A 24,580-nucleotide genomic window follows, 5' to 3' on the forward strand; every position below is an offset into this window, starting at 1 on the left:
AAGATACCTTTGGGGCGGAATCGCCCGTGGCGTCCCCCTGCGTTTAGCGGATAGGCCGCTACAGCTGTGAAGTTCTAGTGGTACGGCCTGGCGTGTGAAGGGGCCTAGCGATCCACATAATGCCTCAGGCAGAAAAAGAGCTTGGGCCTTGACCAGGTTTCCTACCTACGCTTAGCGCTGGCTCCGGAAAAACAGCGAGCTCAAGGTCCACCGCGCTGGTGCAATTGGGTGCGTCAGTGCCAAAGTTTTTTTTTTTTTCCTCCATTTGCGCAGGCTTCTCGGTTGAGCAACTGCCCGCCGCGACCTTTTGATGCAACCTGCATCATCGAATCGGCCGGAGACCGCGTCGGTTCACAACATCTTCCTATCCCTTAATATCGGCATCTTCCATCTTTTTCCCGCCTGTACTCCGATCATCCCTCACTAATTAGCAGAGCTATGGCTCCCACGATTCCTGCAGGTCCCACGGGGACGACCCCCGTGCCGGCCGATTCGTCGCTGTGGGACCGTATTTCAACCTGGGTGTCCGAAAACAAAGCGATTGTATACACCATTGCCGGCATGGCTGTCGTCGTCACGGGTGCCGGCGCTGTCTACTACATCCGAACGAGCCAGGTGAGCCCTCTCCCTCTCCCGCGGAGCTGCCGGCCCTGCGTTAGACTTTGTTTGCTGACATTGGTCTCGTCCGGGATTCCAAGGACACATCACCTAAACTCAGCAAAAAAGAGAGGCGGAAGCGGAAGCAAGCTGAGAAGGAAGCGGAAGCCGAGAAAGCCACCGAGTCGGCAAGTCCGGCCGAGGCCGGCTCTTCAGCTCCCAAAGCTGCCTCTGTCGAAGCCGCCGACGAGCTACCGGAGATTGACGAAACCACAGTCCAGGGCCTTTCCGAGCTTCAGCGCAAGGAGTATGCTGCTAAGCTAAAGGAGGCCGGCAACAAGGCGTACAGCGCAAAGGACTTTGAAACCGCTATCAGCCTCTACTCCAAGGCCATCCTCTGCAAGCCCGATCCGGTCTACTACTCCAACCGCGCCGCCTGCTACAATGCCCTTAGCCAATGGGAGAAGGTTGTCGAGGACTGCACTGCGGCCATCAACCTCAACCCCGAGTACGTCAAGGCGCTCAACCGCCGTGCCAACGCCTATGAACACCTGGGCAAGTACAGCGAGGCCCTTCTCGACTTCACTGCCAGCTGCATCATCGACGGATTTAGGAACGAACAGAGCGCACAGGCCGTGGAGCGATTGCTTAAGAAGTTCGCCGAGACAAGGGCGAAAGAGATTCTGCAGACCAAGCCTGCCAAGCTCCCGAGTTCTACGTTCGTCGGTAACTACATCCAGAGCTTCAGGGCCAAGCCCCGTCCGGTGGGTCTGGAGGATTCGGAAGAACTGCCGGACGAGACCGGAAAGGGCCAACTGCAGAAGGGCTTGAAGGCGCTGGACAGCAAGACCGGACCAGGGTATGAGGAGGCTGCTGAGGCTTTCGAGAAGGCCCTGGAGCTAGGTGATCTCGGTGAGCACGAGGCTTACGCTTATAACCTCCGTGGCACATTCCGCTGCCTCAAGGGCAAGCACGAGGAGGCATTGGCAGATCTCTCCAAGAGCATCGAGCTGGACCCCGAGATGACGCAGAGTTATATCAAGCGGGCGAGCATGAATTTAGAACTCGGTAAGATTGATGGACGTGTACGCAGTATTTTTCAGTTACTTACTTCTCTCTAGGCTCCCCGGAGAAAGCTGAGGAGGACTTTGCCGCGGCCCTCGCCAAGAACGCCGACGACCCCGACATTTACTACCACCGCGCACAGCTTCATTTCATCAAGGGCGAGTTCGCCGAGGCGCAGAAGGACTACCAGAAGTCGATCGACTTGGACCGTGATTTCATCTTCTCCCACATCCAGCTCGGCGTGACCCAGTACAAGATGGGATCGATTGCGTCGTCGATGGCTACTTTCCGCCGGTGCATGAAGAACTTTGACAAAACCCCCGACGTCTACAACTACTATGGCGAGCTGCTCCTCGATCAGAGCAAGTACCAGGAGGCGATTGAGAAGTTCGACACAGCGATCGAGCTCGAGAGGGAGACCAAGCCTACATGCATGAACGTGTTGCCCCTGATCAACAAGTCACTTGCGCTGTTTCAGTGGAAGCAGGACTTCTCTGAAGCCGAGAAGCTCTGCGAGAAGGCCCTTATCAGTAAGTCCATGCGGATTGTTCTACGTCGTTTCCCGCTGGAGCATTTGGCTGACCGCAACCCCTAGTCGACCCGGAGTGCGACATCGCCGTCGCCACCATGGCCCAGCTGCTCCTCCAGCAGGGCAAGGTGGTGGAGGCGCTCAAGTATTTTGAGCGTGCCGCGGAGCTCGCTAGAACCGAGGGTGAGCTTGTGAACGCCCTTTCGTATGCGGAAGCTACGAGAACCCAGATTCAGGTGCAAGAGAAGTACCCCAAGCTGGCCAGCAAGCTGGGCATGGGGCAGGCCATGGCCGGCCAGGGTATGATGCGGTAAACGTCACGCTGGTACTGTGAGCGCAGGATGGAGGTTTGGAAAGTGTCAACTGAGCCGTCTGCAGAGCTGGATGGACCACAGGGTTGACGTGTAAAATGAATGATACGCAGCAAAGTCTGCGGCACCACGAGGTGTCAGGTTTCGTTTTTCGTCTTCCGGGGCTTTAGGTTTGTTTTTCATGTACGACCGGGGAAAAGACGCGGGGGGTGGTTACAAGGAAGGCGCCGCACACGACGGCGGCATGGTGGCCCTCAGAGAGGGGCCAGGCTTTTTCTTGCCGTGATCCAATATCGGTTCGTCCGGGAGGGTATTATTTGCGCGGGTGTCTGGATTGGGGCAATCTGCGCGTGTATTGTATATACGTAGCTAATAATACTTCCCTCAAACATCAGGGCTCCTGCGGTTTAGTTCTGATGGCATCGCAGTGAAGTGGGCTCCCTGATTCACCTCAGTCTAGCAATGGATAGAGTAAGGGGCAGATCAGAGGTGCATTCCCAAGCTGAGACCCTGTTATCTCTGTAGGGACCATGCAGGCACAGCGGCTCTTCTGTAATACGATTCTATGTGTGGCAATTACTTCTTGAATAGGGATGAAGTTTGTTCTTTATGACGGCATTGAGGAACTTTGCCTTGGTATATACGAATTCAATTTCAACTTCCTTTTCCCTGCTCTATAAACAACCCAAGTCCCCACCAATACGGACTCATGACCGACGTAGATGCGCTGCTGAGTTCTCGAAACGATTTCCTTCTGCAGTGGCCGTACAACATGGAGAGATTCATTCCGGTCCAGACGTTCCCTTTTTGGCGAACAGAGCCACCAAATGTCGAAAATCCCTCCAAACAATCCTGAGATTCTCTCAAAAGGTTAAAAAAAAAAAAAAAAAAAAAGAGTTAAGGTAATTATAATACGGCACACAGCTCGTGAGACCAAAACAAAGTTGTGGCATTTTGCGTTGCTTTACATCACTGACAGACGCAAAACCTTGAAATGACAAGATGACTGGCGGCCGCTTGCAACGTGAGTAAGGCAAGAAACGGAATGCCTGATTAAAAAGGGAGAAGAAAAAGAAACAACCCTAAACGCCCTCGAGACAGAGCCACTTTGATTAAATCCTCTTTCTTCATCTTCACCTTGGCCTGAGAGTCCTTTACTGCCCACTGCCGCCACCACCACCACCACCCACAGTGTTTCTTGTGAGCGCTACGCCGAGACCAACGCCTAGGGCAATGGCAATGACGATAAGAACGACGACGCCTAGGCACCACCACTTGAGTTTACGGGCGCGGCGGGCGCTCTTGACGGCCTCGCCGATCTGGGTGTTGGCGTTGCCGAGGTGCTGCGTCGTCTGCTCCGTCTTTTGCGCCACGTTCTCGATGACCACCCCTTGCTGGATGATCTGGTCGTTGAGGATGTTGAGCAGGTCGACAAGCTCCATGATGGACCTTTCAATCTTGAGCATGTCGTTGTGCCGCGCCCGGACGTTGCCGAGGACGGCCGAGGCGTGCCCCGAGCGGTTGGTGCGGAGCTGGGGCATCTCAGATTAGGGACTTCTGCGGAAGGAAAAAGGCATGGCATGGCAAACATACCGCAGTCTGGAAAACGCCCTCATCGCCCCAGTCGGCGTTCGCTGCCTGCTGCACCTCGTCATCGGTCGCGTTCGGGTTGACGATTCGGTACTGGCGGACAATCTGCTCGCGGTAGCGCTCCTTGTACTGCTTCTCCTCCTGCAGGAACCGCTGGATTGTGTCCTTGAAGTCACTGTTGAGGGTCTCAAACTGGCGCTTCTTGATGCCGAAGCTATTGTCCGTCGTGCGCTCTGTGTCGGCTTTGAGCGTCTGGATCTGGCTCCGGATCGACGTGTTCTTGATCTGCGTCGCGTGTACGAGATCGTCGAGCTGGTGCTGCGCTGCGCCGTCACTGCTGGCGAGTGCTTGCTGGTGCAGGGTCGCAATGTTCCGGATGTCGGTCGTCAGGCTCTGGATGTCGTTCCGGATCGCCTTCACCCGCGAAAGGAATTCAGTTTGCGTAAGGACGCTTCCGCCAGGGCCTCCTTGTTGCTGTTGCGGAGATCCGTATGGGTCTTGCTGCTGGTATGGTGACCCGTACTGGTCCTGTTGCGCCTGGGTCGAGCTGTATTGGGGCTGTTGCCCATACTGGTGCTGGGACTGGCCGTATTGCGGCTGTTGCCCGTATGACTGCATCTCGTGTTGTTCCTGCCGAGAGGTCCGCGTCAGCTCGTCAGATGTGATTGAATTCAGGCGGATAGCCGTTGTCCTCGACGCGCAACAACACTGCTTGCGACCGGGCGGGCAGGGCCAATTGCCTAGGACTCGGCCACGCCCAGTGCGACTCTGGGAATACTCACTGGTTGGTTGTAGCCATAGCCTGACTCGGCCGCTGGCCCCTGATTGTAGGGATTGTAGGACATGGCTGTTGACGCAAGCAAGTCGGTTTTACTAGATTGAAAGCTCTAGTTGTCGGAATTGAAATCGATTGTTATCCACGTTTCTCGCACGGTATGCGGATAAATGGGCGCGGCCGGTGGGTTGATCTCGGTCAAACAATGAGGAAGAACCGAGTCGGTGGAGGTGAGCGACAGGAGTGCAGGTTTTGTGAGATTTGCACGACCCCAGGTCCTTCGCCTACTGCCAGGAATTGGACGACGACAACTGTGGCTGGTTGGCTGGCGCGCTTTTCAGTGGAGTTCTCTTCAGCCAAGCTCAGAGTCCGCGCCCCACAGTTAAGGTACCCTCCTCTCCGCAACAGCGCCCCGGTTTTTCGGCGAAGAACCTTGCTCCTAGGCCCAGCCACTCCACTCCTGCGAGGCACATTGGGTTGTTTCGTTTCGTGATCCGGTGGTTTGGAGCTGGCTTGCTAATGAGCTTTAGCCGAGAAACATGTAGTTATCTGCTTATCAGAACAGACAGGCTAGGCTTTCAGCTAAGCAACGAAATCGGTATGGCGGCCACGGTTCCAATGAAGACATCATTCAATGCGCCGATGGGACAACATACACTAGCTGGTTGCTATGTAGTAAGCTCTCATCTGGAAATCATGAGGTGCCTTGCTGGCGGTGGCCCGGCACTCACTGCCCGGTATTCGGAGGACAGAGACTAATTATGCCCGATCTATTGACCGCAGTTATTTGCTGGTAAGAAAGGATAGGCAGTGTTGGCTCATTGACATCATTGCATAGTTCTTAGCATCATGCAAGGTTCATCAATTGCATATTTTTGTTGTCTCGAGGCGAACTGATGGCGTCACCCAGCGAGGCTGGGGCCGGATCTGCAAGTCCCTACCACCCCTTGTCTCGCATCCCTTGCATGTGAGGCGGCCACCTGCAAGGCTTAGCCTTAGCCGCGTGTGCTCTGGCGCCGCAGTCCCCAGTTACCAAATCCATTTTTATTATCTCGCAGATAGTTGGTCAAGTCCGCTTCAGTCGGGTTGCGCAACTCTTTTTTGCCTAGTGTATCCAATTTTATGGTGGTTTGCCGGGGCCAATCGCCTGTCTACTGCCATCGCTGCGTAAATTGTGAGATTTGACTTGAGTGTGCTCCCCTGCCAATGTGGCGAGCTATGCTGTCGCATCTCATAGCTGTTCTTCCGACGAGTCTTGTTCTTCATCTATAGAAACAGCCGGGCCAGAGGGTGAAGGTTGGATGTGTTCATTGTCAAACCTCCATATACCCCAAACTAGGGTCCCGGGAAATCCGCCTAGACCGACCGTATCGCTCTAGAGCACATCCCGCTCCCTCTTCTTCGGCTCCGCGTTCTATATGGCCTTCACATGCCCCGCACCGTACGGCCCGCTTCACTCCGCTGGACCTATTCAAGTTTTTTTTTTTTTTTTTTTTTTTTTTTCCGCAGAGCAAACCGCCGGTTCGAAGAAGCTCTTGATATGCACGTCGCCTACCCGACAACAGCAAACTATTCAGAAATAGTTCTTCTTCCTACCCGTGCGAGTGTACTGGCTCAAATGCCATTCAACATCGGCATCCTTGTTCTCTAGGGTGCCCATGGTGATGGAAAACGGTCGCATGGTGAAGCGCGGCCCGACTTCGCTCAGCTCCACCGAGTTGTAGCTCGTCCTGACATAGACGTGGTGACGAACTTCTATGCAGTCATCCTGGTTCACGAAAGTGATGACTCGGTTGCCTGCTGTTTTGCTGGCGGTGGGATCTCGAGGGGGGAATAAGTGCTTTAGGATCTTGACTATCCGAAGGCCCAGTGGTGTCTTGAAGTTTTCAAAGATCAGGTGGGGATAGCTCTCGCTGACTGTCCCCTTTATTGACCGAGGGATGTCGGCGCGCAGCACTACATTGTGTAGCGAGGCCATAAGCGTCGGTCCATGAGGGAAATGGCTGAGAAAATGTCAGAGATCCACGGAAATGGACACAAGACCACCCCTAATCCGCAGATGTGATGTCGAGGGCACCTACCTGACGGTGATGGCTGTTGGTGTTCCGCTGGCGACCGAAATTAGCAACTACTAGCTAAGGCTGGCTGTAAAATGAGGCTGACATACCGATGCTCGTGGAGGAGGACGATATCGCTGAGACGTTCGCTCTGCGCCGATCGCACAAGCTCCGGAAGGACAAGGTTTCCTCGATTGAGCCGGATGGCAGTCGGAAACAGCAGCCGTATCTCCTTGGAGAAGGACATTAATCTGGAACTAGGGTCACGCGACGTCGTCACCAGCACTCTCGGATCTGGGGCAAGCGGAGTCAGTGGTTGCCATCCATATTGCTTGCCGAGACTTGGGAATTGCGCACCCACAACGCCAGAGAGCTCCGAGTACTCGTCATCTATATCCGCGGCGTCGTCCTGGGCGACATCCCGCGAGACATCATAGGCGTAGTCTTTCCGTAATTGCTTGTCGTTTGCAATCTCTGGGTCTAACGGCTTTCCGGATGCCAGGGCGGCCCTCAGCTTCGCCCGCTTTTCGCTGACTTCGGCGTCACGCAAGAGCAGGGCTCTGCGGTAGAGGTAATCTCTCCTCTGGCGGGCTTGTTTGCGCTGCGAATAAAAATTAGCGACTACGGTACTAACTGCAAGACACATTGACTACCCACAATCATCTTGCTCGCCGTGGACGTTGAGCGCAGGAGCCGATGCGGACCGTACGCGGGATGTTCTGGCGCCAAAGATTTGAAAATTCCCCTGCAAGGCTGAAAGGGCAGGGCTAGGTAGAGATAAGATCGAGTGACAGCTGAGGGTGGTGGGCCTCAGCACTGGGTTGGCGGGGCTTGTTATTAGAGGAAAAAAAAAAAAAAAGTTTACAGCACAGACCGCTATACCGTTTTCTCCGCCACTTTCCGCTTTCGTCGTCAGCCCCCGGTTGTTTCGTTGCGCGAACACTGCACTGAGTACATTCCACCAAAAATCGCAAACCATCACCGCAGCAAGGCAAGACGAGACGGCAACGCGAACACTTATTGACAACCACGATTCGCAACCGCCAGCGAGCTTGCAGCCGCTTTTATTCCTACCAGCGATGATGTGACCGTTTCTTCGTTTCATTCTCCCCATTCCTCTTTCCACCTTCACTGCGACGAAGCCGCAGCCGCGCGCGGCTCTAAACCTACAAAATATTCTTGACAGTGGTGATTGATTTTAGGTAAACCCCCCCCCTTCTCCCTCTTGCCCTGATGAGCGTCCTTTTCTACTGCCCATACAACAACACCGTTATTGCCACAGCACCGGTCTTTGGTCATGCGATGTGATGCAACGCGATCCGCCCAAACCCTCTGTCCTCCGTTTTCGTGATGTTAGCGCCTGCTGACTATCCGATCCCGGTGTCTAGCTGCCGCTGCTCCCATCTATCCCTGCGAAATGGATGCCGCTTTCACCCACCTCGGAAACCACCTCGTTTCCGACTCGGCGGCCGCCATCAAGGCGGGCGGCTCCGACGAGCTGTCAAACATTGACCCGGACGAGAGCCTACTCTACGAAGCTTACGGAGGGCGCGGTGCGCGCACTGGTCTGGGCAATGCCAGACGCCGCCAGGATGACGACGATAACGAGACAGAAGTTTTTGACGATGATGACGAGGAGAGCCTGGTTAGCGTTCCTGTCGACGGTATGAAGGGCCTCAAGTTGAATGCTCCGGAAGAGGAGAAGGAGCTGCCTGCCCACGCTTGCGCGTGAGTACACTCGCCTGGAATGCTAAGGGGACCCCGCTGACTGATTTCGCCAGATACTGCGGCATCCACTCCCCTGCCAGTGTTGTGAAATGTCTTGCTTGCAACAAGTGGTTCTGCAGCGCTCGGGGCAATGCCAGCTCCTCCCACATTGTCAACCACCTCGTGCGAGCGCGGCACAAGGAGGTCCAGCTTCACCCACAGTCGTCCCTGGGGGACACGGTATTGGAATGCTACAACTGCGGAACCAAGAACGTCTTTATGCTGGGCTTCATCCCGGCAAAGTCCGATACCGTGGTCGTTCTGCTCTGTCGTCAGCCCTGCGCCGCCAACACTTCATCCAAGGACATGAGCTGGGACATTACGCGGTGGCAGCCCCTTATCGAAGACCGATCTTTCCTGAACTGGCTCGTCCAACCCCCGACCGACGCCGAGCAGCTGCGAGCCAGGCACCTCACGCCGCCCATGATCGCGAAGCTCGAGGAAATGTGGAAGGAGACGCCAGGTGCCACCGTTGCTGACCTGGAGAAGGGTGCTGGCGCTGATGACGACCCGCATCCCGTCCTACTCAAGTACGACGACCCGTACCATTACCAGAACGTCTTTGGGCCGCTCGTCAAAATGGAGTCGGATTACGACAAGAAGCTCAAGGAGGCGCAGTCAGAGGACAACCTGCACATACGTTGGGACTACGGGCTGAATAACAAGCACTTGGCCAGCTTTATTCTGCCAAAGATCGAGTCGGGCGATGTCAAGCTGGCCGTGGGCGACGAAATGAGGCTGAAGTACAAAGGCGACCTGCGCGCCCCGTGGGAAGGCGTGGGCTATGTGATCAAGATTCCCAACAATCAGTCAGACGAGGTGACGCTCGAGCTGCGGAAGTCGGGCAACGACAAATCTGTGCCGACTGAATGCACCCAGCATTTTTCGGCTGATTACGTTTGGAAAGCCACTTCGTACGACCGCATGCAATTCGCCATGAAGACGTTCGCCGTCGACGAGTTTAGCGTCTCGGGCTACATCTTCCACAAGCTCCTCGGCCACGAAGTCGCAGTCGCCCCGATGAAGACGCAGATGCCTAAGAAGTTCCATGTCCCGGGCCTGCCGGAGCTGAACCATAGCCAGGTCACAGCCATCAAGACGGTGCTGTCGACTCCCCTCAGTTTGATCCAAGGTCCTCCGGGTACCGGAAAGACGGTCACTTCGGCCACCATCATTTACCATCTGGCCAAGATGAACAACAGCCAGGTTCTCGTCTGTGCACCATCCAACGTTGCTGTCGACCAGCTGTGCGAGCGCATCCATCGCACCGGCCTGAAAGTCGTCCGCTTGACTGCCAAATCACGCGAGGATGTCGAGTCCTCTGTCAGCTTCCTGGCCCTTCATGAACAGGTCCGCATGAACGACACCAATACTGAGCTCAGCAAGCTTGCCCAACTCAAGGCCGAGCAGGGCGAGCTGTCGTCTCAGGATGAGAAGAAGTTCAAGCAGCTCACGCGTGCTGCTGAGCGAGAGATTCTCAACAATGCCGACGTCGTGTGCTGCACCTGTGTCGGAGCCGGTGACCCGAGGCTGTCCAAGATGAAGTTCCGGAACGTGTTGATCGACGAATCCACGCAATCCGCTGAGCCCGAGTGCATGATTCCTCTCGTTCTCGGATGCAAGCAGGTGGTGCTCGTTGGCGACCATAAGCAGCTCGGCCCTGTCATCATGAACAAGAAGGCCGCCAAGGCGGGTTTGAATCAGTCGCTTTTTGAGAGACTGGTCAAGCTGAACTTAACGCCGATCCGGCTGAATGTGCAGTATCGCATGCACCCCTGCCTCTCCGAGTTCCCGTCCAACATGTTCTACGAAGGATCATTGCAGAACGGGGTTACTGTGAGCGAGCGACTTCGGAAGGATGTGGACTTCCCTTGGCCGGTCGCCGAGATGCCCATGATGTTTTGGTCAAACCTGGGCATGGAAGAAATCTCGGCATCCGGCACATCCTACCTCAACCGCACCGAAGCCTCCCACGTCGAAAAGATTGTGACACGCTTCTTCAAGGCGGGTGTGAAGCCGAGCGACATCGGCGTCATCACTCCGTACGAAGGCCAGCGCAGCTACATTGTCAGCACCATGCAGAACACGGGAACTTTCAAGAAAGAGAGCTACAAGGAGGTCGAGGTTGCTTCCGTGGATGCATTTCAAGGCCGGGAGAAGGACTTCATCGTGCTTTCCTGCGTCCGCTCCAACGATAACCAGGGCATCGGTTTCTTGTCGGACCCTCGCCGTCTCAATGTTGCGCTCACTCGCGCAAAGTATGGCCTGGTTATCATCGGAAACCCCAAGGTCCTCTCCAAGCACGAGCTCTGGCATCATCTCCTTGTCCATTTCAAGGACCGGGACTGCCTAGTGGAAGGGCCGCTCACTAACCTGCAGACGTCGCTTCTGCAGTTCAGCCGGCCCAAGACGAGCTTCCGATCCCCGCGTTACCCCCAGCAGAGCCAACATGTCGCCGCCGGCTATCCCAGCAACCGCTACGGCGGCATGAACGGCTCGGTGAGAGACTACGAGACGGGCTCGATGGTCTCGTACATTCCGGACGACGTTTCATCTATCCACAGCTCCGCCTTGGGCGGTGCCGGACTGGGTTCGGCTTACCCGCAAATGTTCTCCAACTTCCTCCCGGAGCAGTGGCCCGGCCTACCCGGCGCGAATGCAGGCGGTCGCCCTGGCACAAAGGGCCGTGGCCGCGCCGCCGAGAGCGTCGCCGGGGAGAGCGTTGCGAACAGCGAGTTCACAGACGTCAGCGCTAGTGTCATTGGCAGCAAGGGGGTCGGCCAAGGAGGGGCGAGTCTCGGCGCCGGCCTCAGCGACGCAATCGGCTCGTCCCGTCCGACATCTTACAGCCAGAGCGACCGCCTCAAGCAGTACGTCGAGAGTGGCGGACGCATGGGTGTTGGCAATGGATATGGGCGGCGGTTCGACGACGACGAGAAGAGCGTCAGCACTGCTTTCGCGAGTCAGATCGGATCGGGCTTCGATTGAGCTTTCAAGAAGAATCGGTGGTTAGCTTTGTTTTCCCTGCAAACTAGGGGACAGGAACCGACTCTGCACCAAAACCTAGGAGCAGCTGCCCGCGTGCCTGCCCGCCTCGGCCCTCGGGACCTTTGCCGGGCGCACAATGTTGCCGAGCACTCGGTCCTGAGCCTGCGGCCCTGAGAGGACTCACGGGCAAAAAAGAGTTGGGGAGATACTCGCCAGGAACGACACCCGCTCTACTGGCGGGAGTGCTTGCTCCTGGGCCGTCCCCAGCATGATGGTCCGCACCAAGCGTTTATCCTGGCCATCCTGCCCGCCGTTGCTAGTAGAAACCAGACGCTCGATCGGCCCTCCGGGCCGGGTTGATGGTACAAAGGTTGCTCAGAATTTGTTAGGGTATTTTGCTCAACATCGAAGCGCTACGGGGTGGGGGAGAGGGGGTTCTGATGTGAAGCTAGGCGAGCAGACAGCCAGCAAGGAAGCCAATCGTCCCTCTTTGATGAGGAGGTGGCTTATACTTGCACTTGGGCACTCCAACGGCAGACCTAGCGGTGGAGATGAGCAGATAGGGCCGGGGAAGTCACTCATTTTACCCCGAGCAAGGCATTTTTTACTTGACAGACCGGGACTAGGGATGTCTAAACTTGAGACGTCGCCAGCCGCCGTCTAGTCACTCGTTACTGAGCGCAGTTGATCGTCAAACAAAAAAGTTGTAGCGAACAGACAGACCGACAGACTGACAGACCGACGGGATGGACAGTCACAGAGATAGCATTCATTCATTTTACTACAGAGGCCCCAGACATCGAAGCGCGTGAACAATTGGGTGATTTAGGCGCTCTACCCCTGCCCCGTAGTCATATGGTTCCACCCAGCTTTGTTGTCTAATTTGGTAGGGCGAGTATCGGGTCGTATCGAGGCACTAGGGATGAAACACCAGGGGCGCCACGCGGCAGCGGCAGCGGCAGCGGCGCTTAGACAGAGTCGCATTCAGAAGCCGGGGATCGCGGAACGCTGTTGCTCATCTGAATCAGTTGCATCAACATATATCACGCATGGCTTTCCTCGGCTTCTGGTTTGTTGATTCTCCAATTCGTTGCTGCCCAACAAACGTGACACGAATTGAGCACGGATCTGTGGTGGCCCGCCACTGTCTGAAACGGTGACCCCATCACTAAACACTGCCACGCTCCCCGTCACATCCCACATCTTTCCGGACACCAGCTTGCAGTTGCCAAGGCCTCCCCAGACCTCCCCCGTTTTAAACTCCAAAAGCTACTGTGTCAAGTGGTTTCCGAGCATATTTCAACGTTACTAGCCATCACTTTCCGGTACCATCTTAACCAAGGGTATCGACAATGGCATCTCCGGACGCCGCCGCTCCGAGCAACGGAGCCAACTCCGACGCCAAGCCGGCACCGCCTGAGGGTGCCCCGCCTCGGCCCAGCACAGCAACCGAGTCGTCCAAGACGGCCGATCCGCCCAAGACGGCCGATCCGCCCAAGACGACAAGCCCTGGCCGGGCCACTCCGCCGCTCGTGACAGACCACGACGACGAGATCAACCCCCTCGACTTCAACGGCTCGGTCGACAGCAACCACGACCTCCCGACCCCGGAAACCCTCCGCAAGATCGACAAGTACGTCGTACTCGACCGCCACGGCAAATCCCATACCTTCCGCAGCTTGTATACGGGCCGGCACGTCGCCCGCCGGGTGCTCATCATCTTTGTCCGGCATTTCTTCTGCGGCGTAAGCAACTTAACCCGCAACAACTCCCCCAAACAGCCCCAATCCACGAGTTCTATCTGCTAACTTTTCTGACAACACTAGAACTGCCAAGAATATCTGCGGGCCATCTCAAGCGCCATCACTCCGTCGTCGCTCCTGGCGCTCCCGCACCCCTCCTTCATCGCCGTCGTGGGGTGCGGCGACCCGGGGCTGATCGACATGTACGCCGAGGCGTCGGGCTGCCCGTTCCCCATCTACGCCGACCCGACGCGCAAGCTGTACGACGAGCTGGGCATGGTGCGGTCGCTGGCCATGGGCAGCCGGCCGGCCTACACCAAGCAGCACCTGCTCAAGAGCAGCGTGCAGAGCATCGTCCAGGGCCTCAAGCAGATCCCGCGCGGGCTGGCGCTCAAGGGCGGCGACCACAGGCAGATCGGCGGCGAGTTCCTGTTCGAGCCCGCCGGGCTGGCGCGCTGGGGCCCTGACGGCGAGCTGGCGAGCCCCACCTCGGCCGAGGTGCAGAGGGCCTTGTTGGCGGGCGCTTCCCGCGAGGAGCCCCACCGCGACAGCGAGTCCAGCTTGGACGGGAAGGGCGAGGACGACGACGGCGAGGATAAGGTCGTCACCTGGTGTCATCGCATGAAGACTACCAGGGACCACGCCGAGGTGCCCGAGATCATGGAGGTGCTGGGCCTCGACGGCCATGGGCAGCCTATCAAGGACCGGGAGAGGTGGCAGAGGGCCGTTAGAGAGAGGAAGGGGACGGGGGCGAGTTTGGCGGGGAACGTGCCCGTGCAGGTGAAGGTTGGGGCGGCTGAGGTGACCGAGGGAGAGACGGGCGTGAAGACGTAGTACGCTAAATAGTGGAAGAGGGTGGAAAAGTACTCTCGGTTCGGGATAGGAGGAGAACTAAGGAAAGGAGAAGTATATTGGGAAATGGAGAAGACCGGAAGCGCGCTGCCTGACTATTTGACTCTTTTGGCGTTGAGGCTGGCATGGGAGTTTGGGTAGGTAGTTTTTACAGCGTTCTAAGCATTACATTGGGCATGAATGATAAGCATCTAGCAAGTCCCCTGGCGGGCAAACACACTGGGCCGCTCTACCACCGTCTTGAGAAAACGGGCATACCAGGAAGTCACCGATCATGCCCAGTCCTGCAAAGCGCACGTTATCGTTTTGCTTTCACGGCATACTGGGCGCTGCCACGGGAGCACCCGTTCCCCCAACCGGTTCCAAAGGCGGGCCAGTCGGTTTCTCTAACGGCTTCCGTTGTACGGATGTAGTTGTGTTAGTGGGTGCGTTGATGTTGCTCCGATGACAAGGCTCGGGCATGATTACCTTGTTGCACGAGCCACTGCATGGCGCCACTGGACGCTTACAGCTCCGCCAACAAAAGCATGCGTAGAATAAGGCGGAGGCAGTTGCGCGAGAACAAACACTAAACCGAGGCAAGGAATTGTGTGGCCAAGGCGAACGAGCTAACGTGACGCAAGAGGAATACGATTGTATAACCTGTTGACTTGGTTAACATTAACTGGCTGGACATATCGGGCAGTTCCCACTGGAACTCATGTGCTCTCGAGACAGCTCATGGGCACGAACACTTGTCCGCCCCGAGCGCTATATCGCCCTTCCCGGTCTTGAGAAAACATGCTCCCTTGTCATTGAACGTCCCTATCCGAACGTAAGGGAAATGTGAGCACACTACAACCAACATGTCGGCCATATGCACCATCGCTGGCAACCCCGACACGTACGGCCTCGGAATCCGCACAGCTGTCTACCTCCTGTGGTATGCCGTCCTCATTGGCGAGCGGCTCAGCGAGCGCCATGCCCGAACCTTGCGCGGCGCCGAGTTGATACTGGCTTCTGTCATCTTCCTCGGCCTAGCCATGACGGCGACGGCCGGTCATCTCCATGCAGCCGAGGTGTATATAGCCTTACTGCTCGTGTCAGGAACCGTTTATCTCCTCGTGCCGCGGCACACCACGGATCTTGTGGCCTGGATACACCCGAAACTAAGACCGCGTCGACAAGGGGACGGATTCGGTATCGCCACTGTCGTCAGGTGCTTATTCGTCGTGATAGTCATTGGGTTGCATCTGTGGTTTTGGACCACAGGCGTCGATTCTGCGTCTATTGATCGAGCGTTAAGAGAACAGTTTGACGGATGTCGACAGCTACGGCAGGTTGGCTTCGCCTTCGGTCCGGTCGAGTTGAGAAGCGGCGGGTTTAGGGCGTTGAATATCTTGCTAATGTTGGCTCTCCTGGCCGGGGGTGTACTGGTAGGCGCCATGAAGGCACGGGTGATGGGGAAAAAGCGGTCGAGGCGGAGACGCAGAGCCAAGTACGTTAAAGAAGAACTAGATACCTATTCGGCCCGGAGCTGACCATAGCAGCAAGCTCCGGTTGGCTATTCTGCGCGAGATTGAGACAGTCGGTGGCCTTGGGCTTGCGAGCGTTCTCGTCGCCGGCATTGAACTATCGATTCAGTGGAACGGAGTCCCCGCTGCGTCTGTTAACCAGGTGTCGACCGCTGCACAGCTGGTCCCCCTGCTGTTCGTCGTAGGTTTAATAATGGTTTTCCTTTATGATGTGACGAGGCACGGGAGTGAACAAGAGGGCAGTAGCAGCTGCGTAAGCGGTTGTAGGAGCGGTAGCGGCACGGGTAGCGGCAACAGCAACAGCAGTAGCAACTCAAAGCCACACTCCTCTTCCCCGGCCTCACCCTCCAGAGTCAGAATTCAATATACGAGAAGCTTCCGGTTAGCATTTACATCTCAGGGAAGTGGAAAGAAAGAAAGACTGAAAAGTGGTTGTAGGCATGGGAATCCTCCGTCGTGTCCTCCTCCTCCACCACCACCACCATCACCTCAACCACCATCGCCGCCACCGCCGGCTGCGGCAACGACCCGGCCAGCGCCAGAGCCCATCATAATTGATGTGGCTCCCGACCGGCCGGCACGGCCACTCGGGCCAAAACCTCCAACGGCAGCCACCGAGTCAGTCTTAGCCTGTCCCGTTCAAACCGTAATCTGCTTCGCTGACATGCCGACTTTTAGAACTTCTTCTTCTAAAGGCTAGTCTCTTTTGTGGTTCCGCAGGCCGACAGTTGAAGATGGTTCGGCGAGTGATGGGAACCTGTCTGGTTGGTAGGACGCAAGATCAGGGGCTATGGCCGTCAAGTCGGCAAAGAACGTACGGGAAAAGCATGTGCGGCGTGATTCAGAGATGTGGTAGCGCAGATTTCAGGAAACTATTTGGGATTGCTAAGCTGGAAGATGAGGACTGCACCTTTTGCCGACGGATTCAGTCGCACCTCCCTTCTCGAGAGCCAAATAAATGAGCAGTGTCGCACTGTTCCTTCTAGCACCTCTCTCCCCTCCACCCCCCAACTTTTTCAGTGAAGTACCATATCTATCTTTTCCACCCAAACCTGGTGTATGGTTCGCATTATCAGCTACACCCGGAACCAATCTGTGGCATTCTTAGGAACTTGAAGCAGCCATCCGCGCATCCCTCTAGTCATGCGCCATAGCACAGATATGCCGCATCCCGAGGAACCCCTATCCAAAAGACTACGGTCGAGCAAATCCCGAAGCGACAAAGCTGCTCTGTCCGAGAAGAAGCAGCACTTGCCATCTCCGAGACCAACCAATCCCAGCAGTACCGACAACATCACGCCCTCTTCGTCGTCCGTTGAACGTAATCCAAAGCCAAAACCCGCTCAGTCTTTCCGTGATCGTCTCCTTCCACCGCCCAAGGAAGCCGCACCCCTTCCTTCCGTCACCGGCGGCCCGGCCGAAAAGCGACTTCATGGCAAACCTTCTATCGCCCCCTTCTTCAAACGCATCGAAGCCGCGTTCCAAGAAAAGCCATCAGCCACCAAGGGAATCAACAGTCATGCTGCCACCACAGCCAGAGTCCTCTCCCTATCACCGTCCCCGGACCCGGAGAACCTGGTCAAGCAGCTTAAAGGTAGGTCTAACCAACTCCAACCCAAACTTACTCACTAAACTAACCGCACACCTCACCACTGCACACACAGACCACTACCTCCAAACAGCCACATCCCTCCACCGCCTCGCCACAGCCCACCTCTCCCAAACCCACACCCGTCTCACCAATAAACTCAACCACACCATCCTCTCACCGGACGAGTCCTTCCTCGCCGAAACGGAAGCCAACATCAAGAAACTCTCCTTGCCCCTCGACAAGTTCACGATCCGTTCCCAGCAGCGGTGTCCAGGGCCAGACGGCACCACCGCCATGAGGAATGAGGAAAACAGCGTGGGGGAGCTGCTCGCGCGGGCCGAAGAGCAGGTCAAAGAGTTTGAAAAGGAGGTAGGCGGGCTCTGGCAGGAGTGGGCTGTTGCCGAGGCGGAAGTGAAGGGTGTTTTGACGGCGATCTTCCCCAGCCCCGTGGACGGCGAGAATGGAGATGAGCATGGTGGGGAAAGGGAGGGGGACGAGGCGGACTTGCTCAGGATGTTTAGGGAGACGATTGAGACAGAGATTGCGGAGGCGGAGGAGGTTGTTGTTGAGCTTGGCGAGGAGGCGGTGGGGATGATGAAGGAGATTGAGAAGGTGAGTTGTTTCCCGAGAGGTCTGAGACATGAGCTGTTGCTAATGCGGATCCAGGATTTTAGAAAAGCTACGCTGCCGGATTTGCACGCTTTCTTTCAATCTATCGATGAGCCGTGAGAAGTGCCACGGGATGTGCGGTGGCTCTCTGGTCGCGCTTCTGAGCCGTCTGTGCTGGATTTCATTGGGGATGTTCTACCAGGCATGTTGTGATCTCCCTTTTTTTTTGGCAGGGGGTTGGAGGAGAGTGAAGGGGAAGCCTTGCACCACATATTCCGCCGAAACAGTACAGATGAAGATGGTAGCCATACGACGTAGCTGTATTTGCATATGCACAATTCTACCCATTCTAGAGGTATATATGCGCTCATGCCGCTAACCCATGAGATGCTCAGCAACCCAGCCTCCCAAACGCCGCTTCTCGAAATGACTTTTGGCGTGCGCTCTGCTCAACGCTAGACGCTACGCAATGCAACGAAAAGAAATGCTCCCAGAAAAACGAAATCTACTGCTCGTCGACCACAACGCCCCAAGGATGCTGCTCGTTGCCGTACATGATGTCGGACATCCAGCCCTTGATCTTGGCCGTGTACTGACCGCTCTCGCCCTTGCCCATGGGGATGTGTACGTCGATATCGCGGTGGCGGATCTGCGAGACGGGGCAGATGAAGAACTGTGGCCAGATGGCGTCAGCAAAGAGCCTATTGAGTTCATGTGTGTGTGTGTGTGTGTGTGAGAGAGAGAGAGAGAGAGAGAAAGTACATACCGCCGTGCCGGCCGCAAAGGCCTCGATCAACCTCCCCTCCCGATCCGCCTCGAGCACCTCATCAATGGTATACTTCCTCTCCACCACATCCAGCTCGCCCGCTAGGCGCTCCCTCGCCAGCTCGACCACGCTCCGCCTCGTCACGCCGTCCAGAATGAGCTTGTCATCCAGCGGCGCCGTGACCAGCTCCAGCTTGCCCTCCTTGCTCCTCCACACGATGAAGAAGTTGCTCGCCCCGGCCTCGGTGCAGTAGCCCTCGGGCCCGTAGAGCCACAGGATCTGGCCGAACCCGCGCGCCCGCGCCTCCTGGGTGGCCAGCAGGCTGGGGCCGTAGTTGGCGCCGACCTTGGCGTACCCGAACCCGCCGACCCAGGCGCGGATCATGTCCTCGGGGTTGGTGTGCAGCTTCATGCCGCCGGGGGGCGCGTCCATGCGGGGCATGAAGCTGGCCGTGATGAAGAGCAGCGCCTCCTTGGGCGACTGCACGCCCAGCTGGGGCTGCGTGCCGATCACGGCCGGCCGGAGGTACAGGTATGAGCCCGGCCGCGAGCGCGGCAGCCACTTGGGCCCGTCGACGGCCATGAGCGCCACGATGAGCTTCTCCACCTCGGCCGCGTCGAACCCGGGCAGCGAGATGCGCAGCGTCGACATGAGCAGCCGCTGCGCGTTGCGGTCCGGCCGGAAGAGGCGGAGCTTGCCGTCGTAGCCGCGGTAGGCCTTCAGGCCTTCGAAGCACTCCGTTGCGTAGTGCAGGACCGAGGCCGTGGGCATGAGGCTGAGGGGCCCGTAGGGTTTGAGTTCGGGCGCGGACCAGCCGCTGCTGTGGTTCCAGGTGACGGTGATCATGTGGTCGGTGCAGATCGTCTCGTTGCCGGAGCAGGCAGTGGCTTCATCGGGCACCTCGCGGGCGGTGGGGTCGGCGCGCTGGATGGTGAGCTTCGAGGCGTCAAGGGGCGCGAGGTGGGTGGTGCCGTTGGTGCCGTTGGTATGGCCATTGGTATGGCCATTGGTCCCGTTGGTGTGACCGTTGGCCATCTTGTGCTCGAGCGCGGTCGAGGTGAGGTCTTCGGCGGGGCGCTTCTGGGGGAGCGCCATCGTAGGATGTGGATTACCGGGGGGGGGAATGGTCTAGGTCTAGAGCAGAGGGGGCCTCGGAAACATACACACACACGCACCGGACAAAGGAGGGATGCGGAAGCAAGGTAGTGAGAATACACAATAGGAGAAAGAGGACCGAGTACAACAACTAGGTGACGCGGGCCGACCTTTTAAATGTCTAAAAGTGACCAATGTGACTAACGTTGACTATGGTCCGTGGGATTCCAGGGTACAAGGACTGCGGGTTCGGCACACCGCCGCCGCAGGTGACCAATTGGTCAATCAGAGGTCACATCGAGACTCCCTGTGCAATCCACCTCGTCGATGGTAGGGCGCAGGGCCTGTGGAACATTCTGTCACGGTTCTTCAGGCAAAGCGCCGGCGTTGGCCAAACTTTATCCAATCACGTTGGAGAATTGACTTGGAACGTCCGGCCCGTTGAAAGACGCCGCTGCAAGGGCGCCGGCATGTTTGGGTGCCGCATATGTCGCACTGCGGCAAACTCATGAAATGGGATCCTGCCAAAGCCTCCGAAGACCGGAAGCCCAAACCACAGCGTGGCACGGAAGGGGGATTCTTAGTATTCTGGCAGCGTCTTCCTGATTCATAAGGCGGTGGGACTTCGGTACATGCCGACACGGCGTTCAGGAGGAGCGAGTCGCGAACCGGCCCATCGAGCCAACACGTCCAAGACTGAGACTCCAAGTGGGTAGGTCTCCTGACCCTCTCGACCATTTCACTTGGCTTCTGTCCAGCCCAATTGATGCATTTATCGCGTAAACGATCCACGCAAACCCGACACAACGCGACGGCAAGCGGCAATGATGTTTCCTGAGAAGAAAAGGCCAGCAATTTTTTTTCCCTGATGTTCAGAGCGGAATCCATTCAAGATCTGATGGCAATTGGCCCGTAGATAGCCGCTGGTAGGCGCGGGAAGCAAGGAAACAGTCGCCCAATTACAGGCTTATCGCAGATGCCCCACATCTAGATAAATGAGGGGGGTAAAGAAAGGGCAAGCGTCACAATCCGAGAATGCGGTTACGCTCGCCGGCTGCTTGGATCCATCACTCCCCCGCGTTGCTGCCGCCCCGTGCGACCCGATCTAGTGTGATCGGGATCGGCTTAAGCGGTGGGCTGGCCGCCGGGGAATAACTGGGCCAGTTTGGTCAGCTGAATGCCAGTTACGGGTTCGCTGGTCCTGAACGCTTGCAAAGGATCAATCAGGGGCGTCTTCCGTCATTATTACCATCATCGAATCGAATCGAATTTCGGTTCAGAGGCTGTCATCGTTCACAGACAGGTAATGTTCCTCGCCGGCACCGGTGCCACTGGGGCTCTCGCCGGACGATGCTCCACGTGGATGCCGGATGTCCACCGGGCCCCCCGGCGTCAATATGTCAACAAACCCGTGTCCGAGTCGATTGCGACCCAAGACACCAGCAGCCAACACGCTCGGCATATATACCCGGTGTCCTCACGGATCTTGACACGCGGTCGAACTGCGACGTGCAAATGCGACTGCCAACTCACCGTCAGCCCTTTAGCGCTTGCCCGTATGGCTGCTGTCCTGTGGATATCCGTGGGCCGGCCCTCCGCCCCCGCGGCCAAGACAAGATGGCTGGATAACGACCCCCTCACAATGGCCCTCTCGTGTCTCCGGGCCATGGATGCTGCTGCACCCGGTCTTTTGAAGGCGATGTACGTTCTGTCGTGGAAGACACGGCGAGTTCCCGATCTGCAGAGATCACCACCGTCTCTCGAGAGGCGTCTCGCAAAATACGCGCAGACGCGATGCCCCATCCGGGTTCGCGCTCCCGCGGGTAAATAGCCCTCCGTCATCGAGTGATGCCAGATGGCAAGACGGAAGTAGATTGCTGCATGTCTGGCGTCCTGCCGTCGTGATTGGGTCCCGCATCCATCGCGATGTGGTGTGGTTGTGGCCCAACTTCCATGCCCGAACTCAGCTTCAAGCGACACATGCTGAGCTTCTGCTTGGTTCATGTTGATTCTGTTGTGAGAGCAATTGCGTCTTGCGCTCGATCCAATTCTCCCAGTGCTTGCTTTTAAACGCTTCTTGATGACGTTGTCATTTGCCCAGTCGCTTTCTTTTCTTCCTCCTCCTAGATCCGGACAGCGCCATGTCCAAGGACGCCAAGGACTTGAGGCACAGGCACGACGCCCTCCGACAGGCACAGAGAAGAGATTCGTTTTCATCCGTATTCTCTTGGGCTGGGTTTCCGACCAAAATTGCTACCGCCAAAGCGGCCATGACATCCTCAACCGCTCCGCAGTCATCCCAGGCGTCTCCTGGCAGCAGCAACAGCACCACCACCACCACCACCACCACCACCACCACCACCAGACCGCGACGGCATAGCCACGCCGGTACCGACATGAAAACGAAGGCACGTAGAGGTTCTACCACATTTCGAAGATTTTCGTTCTCGATTCCCGCGGAGGCCCAGGAGGAGGCTAGTACTAAGACAAGACATACAAAGACACCCATAAACCTGGATACGAAAACCCAAACAGGGACCTCCAAGACGGGCAAGAGTATCTCACCCGAGAAAGACAACAAGAGCACTTCGGACAACGCGGAAGCTGCAAAGAGCACGTCACAGGCTCAGTCGAACCCCCCGGGCGCTCAAGACAAGCCAAGGTAAAACTAGTTGCTATTGTCCGCAGATGTATGCTACTTACACGAGCTGCCTAGGTCTACCACGCCGCCAATGCCCAAGTCGATCCTTCGTGTTTCGAGCCCGGACGGTTACAAACGCCCCAGGCAGTTCGTCAACCCCGAGACGGGAGAGCCTCTTAGCCCTGGGCTGCCTCCAGCATCTCCCGTCTCTGGCGGCACGTCTTCTCCTCCTGGGTCGCCACCAATGTCACCCGTCTCCAGGCCCATGTCTCCGGGCGCGACCGTCCGGTTTGCGAAAGCGACCATCCACAGAGTCGAGGTCGGCCCTGGGCGCCGTTTTCTCCCGGTAAAGCGCAAGAGCAAGAGCACCCTGACCTACATTTCCCCACTCGACCCCGGCACCCAGAAGAGCGCCCCGAAGACCATGTTGCAGAGTCCGACCAAGATGAGAAGACACCAAGAGAACCAGGCAGCCATGGGCCGCTACTGGATGCGAACCGAGGAGGAAGAGGCCCAGTGGAGAGCAGAGGCCGAACGAAGAGCCGAGGAAGAGGCAGAGAGGTACCGTAACGAGCCTGCCAGTCCTCCCCCGGGGTCTGTCACTCCAAAGCCACCCGTCGAAGCGGTAGGGGAGCAGAGGACGCTGGCCGACAAGATTGCGGAAATCGACAAGCTGCCCCGCCAGGGCCTCAAGCCCAACCCGGATAAGCTGGAGGAAGAGGAAGCAGAGTCTTCTGACACGGACACGGACGAAGAATCCGGCGCTGATTGTGATCAGGAGTCAGCAACTGCAAAAGGTGCAACGCAGGACAGCGCAGAAGGAGAATCGAGCGCCGGGCGCGGCGCGGTTGTGGTGAAAGTCCGTGAGGTTGTTGAGGACAAGATCGATGACGAATCCGACGAGGACGAGAACGGTTCGGAGGAAGCCATGTCCACTTCCCTTTCCACTTCAAATCCAACAACGACAAGAACAACGACGCAGGAAACAGGAACCAGGCACGCAGCATTAACCCCAACAAAAGAACAAACCGAACTTACAGAATCCAGATCCTTCTCTGAGGGGATGGCAAAAGCACAAGCCGCAGAAGAACACGCAAAACGGCAAGCAGCAGCGGGTCCCGCCGTCGGCAGCAGGACGGAGCCAGCAGACCCCAAGGCCGAATCCTCTTCGGCCCCTTCCTCATCAGGGCCGAAGTCCGGCGGTACAGGGAAACGATCCGGCTCACCAATCCAGCTCGTGAGTTCCAGAGCCCGTTCCCGATCGCGATCCGTCTCTCCGACATTCTCGACATCACCATACGGCAAGAAGGCGCCATCTGAAAAAGACCGAAGCAAGGACAAGCCGAGGCCGCCGACGCCAACATCAACAGCGAACCTCAAATCGTTCTCGGTCAGATCCGCCAGCCACAGCAGCAGCGGCGGCAGCTACCACTTGCATTTATCTGGGCGCAGGGGTAGGCGATGTTTTGAGGAGCACAAGCACGAGATTATAGCTTAAGTCTTAATATTTGGGCGGCGAGCGTGTTGATTTCCTTTGCTTTATGTTCGATCAATGTCCACGCTAAAAACCACCGGCGGCAGTCTCTTTTCATTTCGCATACCGTCTATCATTTACTTGTTGTTTCCTAATCCAGTCTCTCTCTCTCTACTATATTACTCATATATATCGGCGTCGCGCCAGGCTCTTGTCTGTCTTGTATACGGTCTGTTTCTGCTATGGTAACTATAATCGGGGTTAGCTTTTTTACGCTCTTTCCTTGAACGGCAGTAGTATTGACGGTGACAGTCATATTGCGGTTATTCAAGGCGGTATTATTATTGTCCTAGCAGATAAACATCAATTCCGCCCGGTTGACCTGCACAAAATGATAGGATATCTTCCCAAGCCAGATTTGCCTTTCCAAACGCCATCCATCCCTTTCCATCTTCCCCCCAAGATCACACGCCGAACCTCACACCCACCCCCATCCGCACCCGCCAAACAAATACCACGGGGACCGACCCTCTTCCTCTAAATTTTCCCCCTCTACTACCCCCCCCCCCCCCCCTTTATCAGTCTAGCAGCCTGTCAGCCAGCCAGGCACCCACGCA

At 56.8% G+C, this 24,580-nt stretch overlaps 9 protein-coding genes across 9 annotated transcripts; 6 read left to right on the top strand and 3 right to left on the bottom strand.

Annotated features, from left to right (window-relative positions):
• Positions 1-438: 438 nt before the first annotated feature.
• TOM70 (TOM (translocase of outer membrane) complex component) lies at positions 439-2,505 on the top strand (the record flags this gene model as incomplete). The annotated part of the gene is made up of 4 exons (XM_071060727.1): positions 439-615; positions 660-1,665; positions 1,719-2,192; positions 2,258-2,505. 4 exons carry the CDS (start codon positions 439-441, stop codon positions 2,503-2,505), a joined length of 1,905 nt encoding a protein of 634 aa, XP_070916828.1.
• A 1,151-nt stretch (positions 2,506-3,656) lies between these two features.
• MFIFM68171_05308 (uncharacterized protein) lies at positions 3,657-4,937 on the bottom strand (the record flags this gene model as incomplete). Its single annotated transcript, XM_071060728.1, has 3 exons — positions 3,657-4,034; positions 4,096-4,722; positions 4,875-4,937. The coding sequence occupies 3 exons, from the start codon at positions 4,935-4,937 to the stop codon at positions 3,657-3,659; spliced, it is 1,068 nt and encodes a 355-aa protein (XP_070916829.1).
• A 1,503-nt stretch (positions 4,938-6,440) lies between these two features.
• IMP4 (snoRNA-binding rRNA-processing protein imp4) lies at positions 6,441-7,587 on the bottom strand (the record flags this gene model as incomplete). The annotated part of the gene is made up of 5 exons (XM_071060729.1): positions 6,441-6,870; positions 6,949-6,975; positions 7,035-7,218; positions 7,282-7,525; positions 7,582-7,587. 5 exons carry the CDS (start codon positions 7,585-7,587, stop codon positions 6,441-6,443), a joined length of 891 nt encoding a protein of 296 aa, XP_070916830.1.
• A 754-nt stretch (positions 7,588-8,341) lies between these two features.
• On the top strand, positions 8,342-11,679 carry NAM7 (ATP-dependent RNA helicase; the record flags this gene model as incomplete). The annotated part of the gene is made up of 2 exons (XM_071060730.1): positions 8,342-8,652; positions 8,706-11,679. 2 exons carry the CDS (start codon positions 8,342-8,344, stop codon positions 11,677-11,679), a joined length of 3,285 nt encoding a protein of 1,094 aa, XP_070916831.1.
• A 1,352-nt stretch (positions 11,680-13,031) lies between these two features.
• On the top strand, positions 13,032-14,255 carry MFIFM68171_05311 (uncharacterized protein; the record flags this gene model as incomplete). Its single annotated transcript, XM_071060731.1, has 2 exons — positions 13,032-13,424; positions 13,506-14,255. The coding sequence occupies 2 exons, from the start codon at positions 13,032-13,034 to the stop codon at positions 14,253-14,255; spliced, it is 1,143 nt and encodes a 380-aa protein (XP_070916832.1).
• An 863-nt stretch (positions 14,256-15,118) lies between these two features.
• Positions 15,119-16,480, top strand: MFIFM68171_05312 (uncharacterized protein; the record flags this gene model as incomplete). Its single annotated transcript, XM_071060732.1, has 3 exons — positions 15,119-15,750; positions 15,803-15,968; positions 16,466-16,480. The coding sequence occupies 3 exons, from the start codon at positions 15,119-15,121 to the stop codon at positions 16,478-16,480; spliced, it is 813 nt and encodes a 270-aa protein (XP_070916833.1).
• Positions 16,481-16,930: 450 nt separating this feature from the next.
• Positions 16,931-18,107, top strand: MFIFM68171_05313 (uncharacterized protein; the record flags this gene model as incomplete). The annotated part of the gene is made up of 3 exons (XM_071060733.1): positions 16,931-17,381; positions 17,452-17,990; positions 18,045-18,107. 3 exons carry the CDS (start codon positions 16,931-16,933, stop codon positions 18,105-18,107), a joined length of 1,053 nt encoding a protein of 350 aa, XP_070916834.1.
• Positions 18,108-18,492: 385 nt separating this feature from the next.
• On the bottom strand, positions 18,493-19,848 carry MFIFM68171_05314 (uncharacterized protein; the record flags this gene model as incomplete). Its single annotated transcript, XM_071060734.1, has 2 exons — positions 18,493-18,660; positions 18,754-19,848. The coding sequence occupies 2 exons, from the start codon at positions 19,846-19,848 to the stop codon at positions 18,493-18,495; spliced, it is 1,263 nt and encodes a 420-aa protein (XP_070916835.1).
• A 2,141-nt stretch (positions 19,849-21,989) lies between these two features.
• MFIFM68171_05315 (uncharacterized protein) lies at positions 21,990-23,809 on the top strand (the record flags this gene model as incomplete). The annotated part of the gene is made up of 3 exons (XM_071060735.1): positions 21,990-22,510; positions 22,565-23,419; positions 23,599-23,809. The coding sequence occupies 3 exons, from the start codon at positions 21,990-21,992 to the stop codon at positions 23,807-23,809; spliced, it is 1,587 nt and encodes a 528-aa protein (XP_070916836.1).
• Between the last annotated feature and the right edge of the window lie 771 nt (positions 23,810-24,580).

The sequence above is a fragment of the Madurella fahalii genome, assembly GCF_045866475.1.
Source record: "Madurella fahalii IFM 68171 DNA, scaffold_2, whole genome shotgun sequence".
Taxonomy (NCBI): domain Eukaryota; kingdom Fungi; phylum Ascomycota; class Sordariomycetes; order Sordariales; genus Madurella; species Madurella fahalii.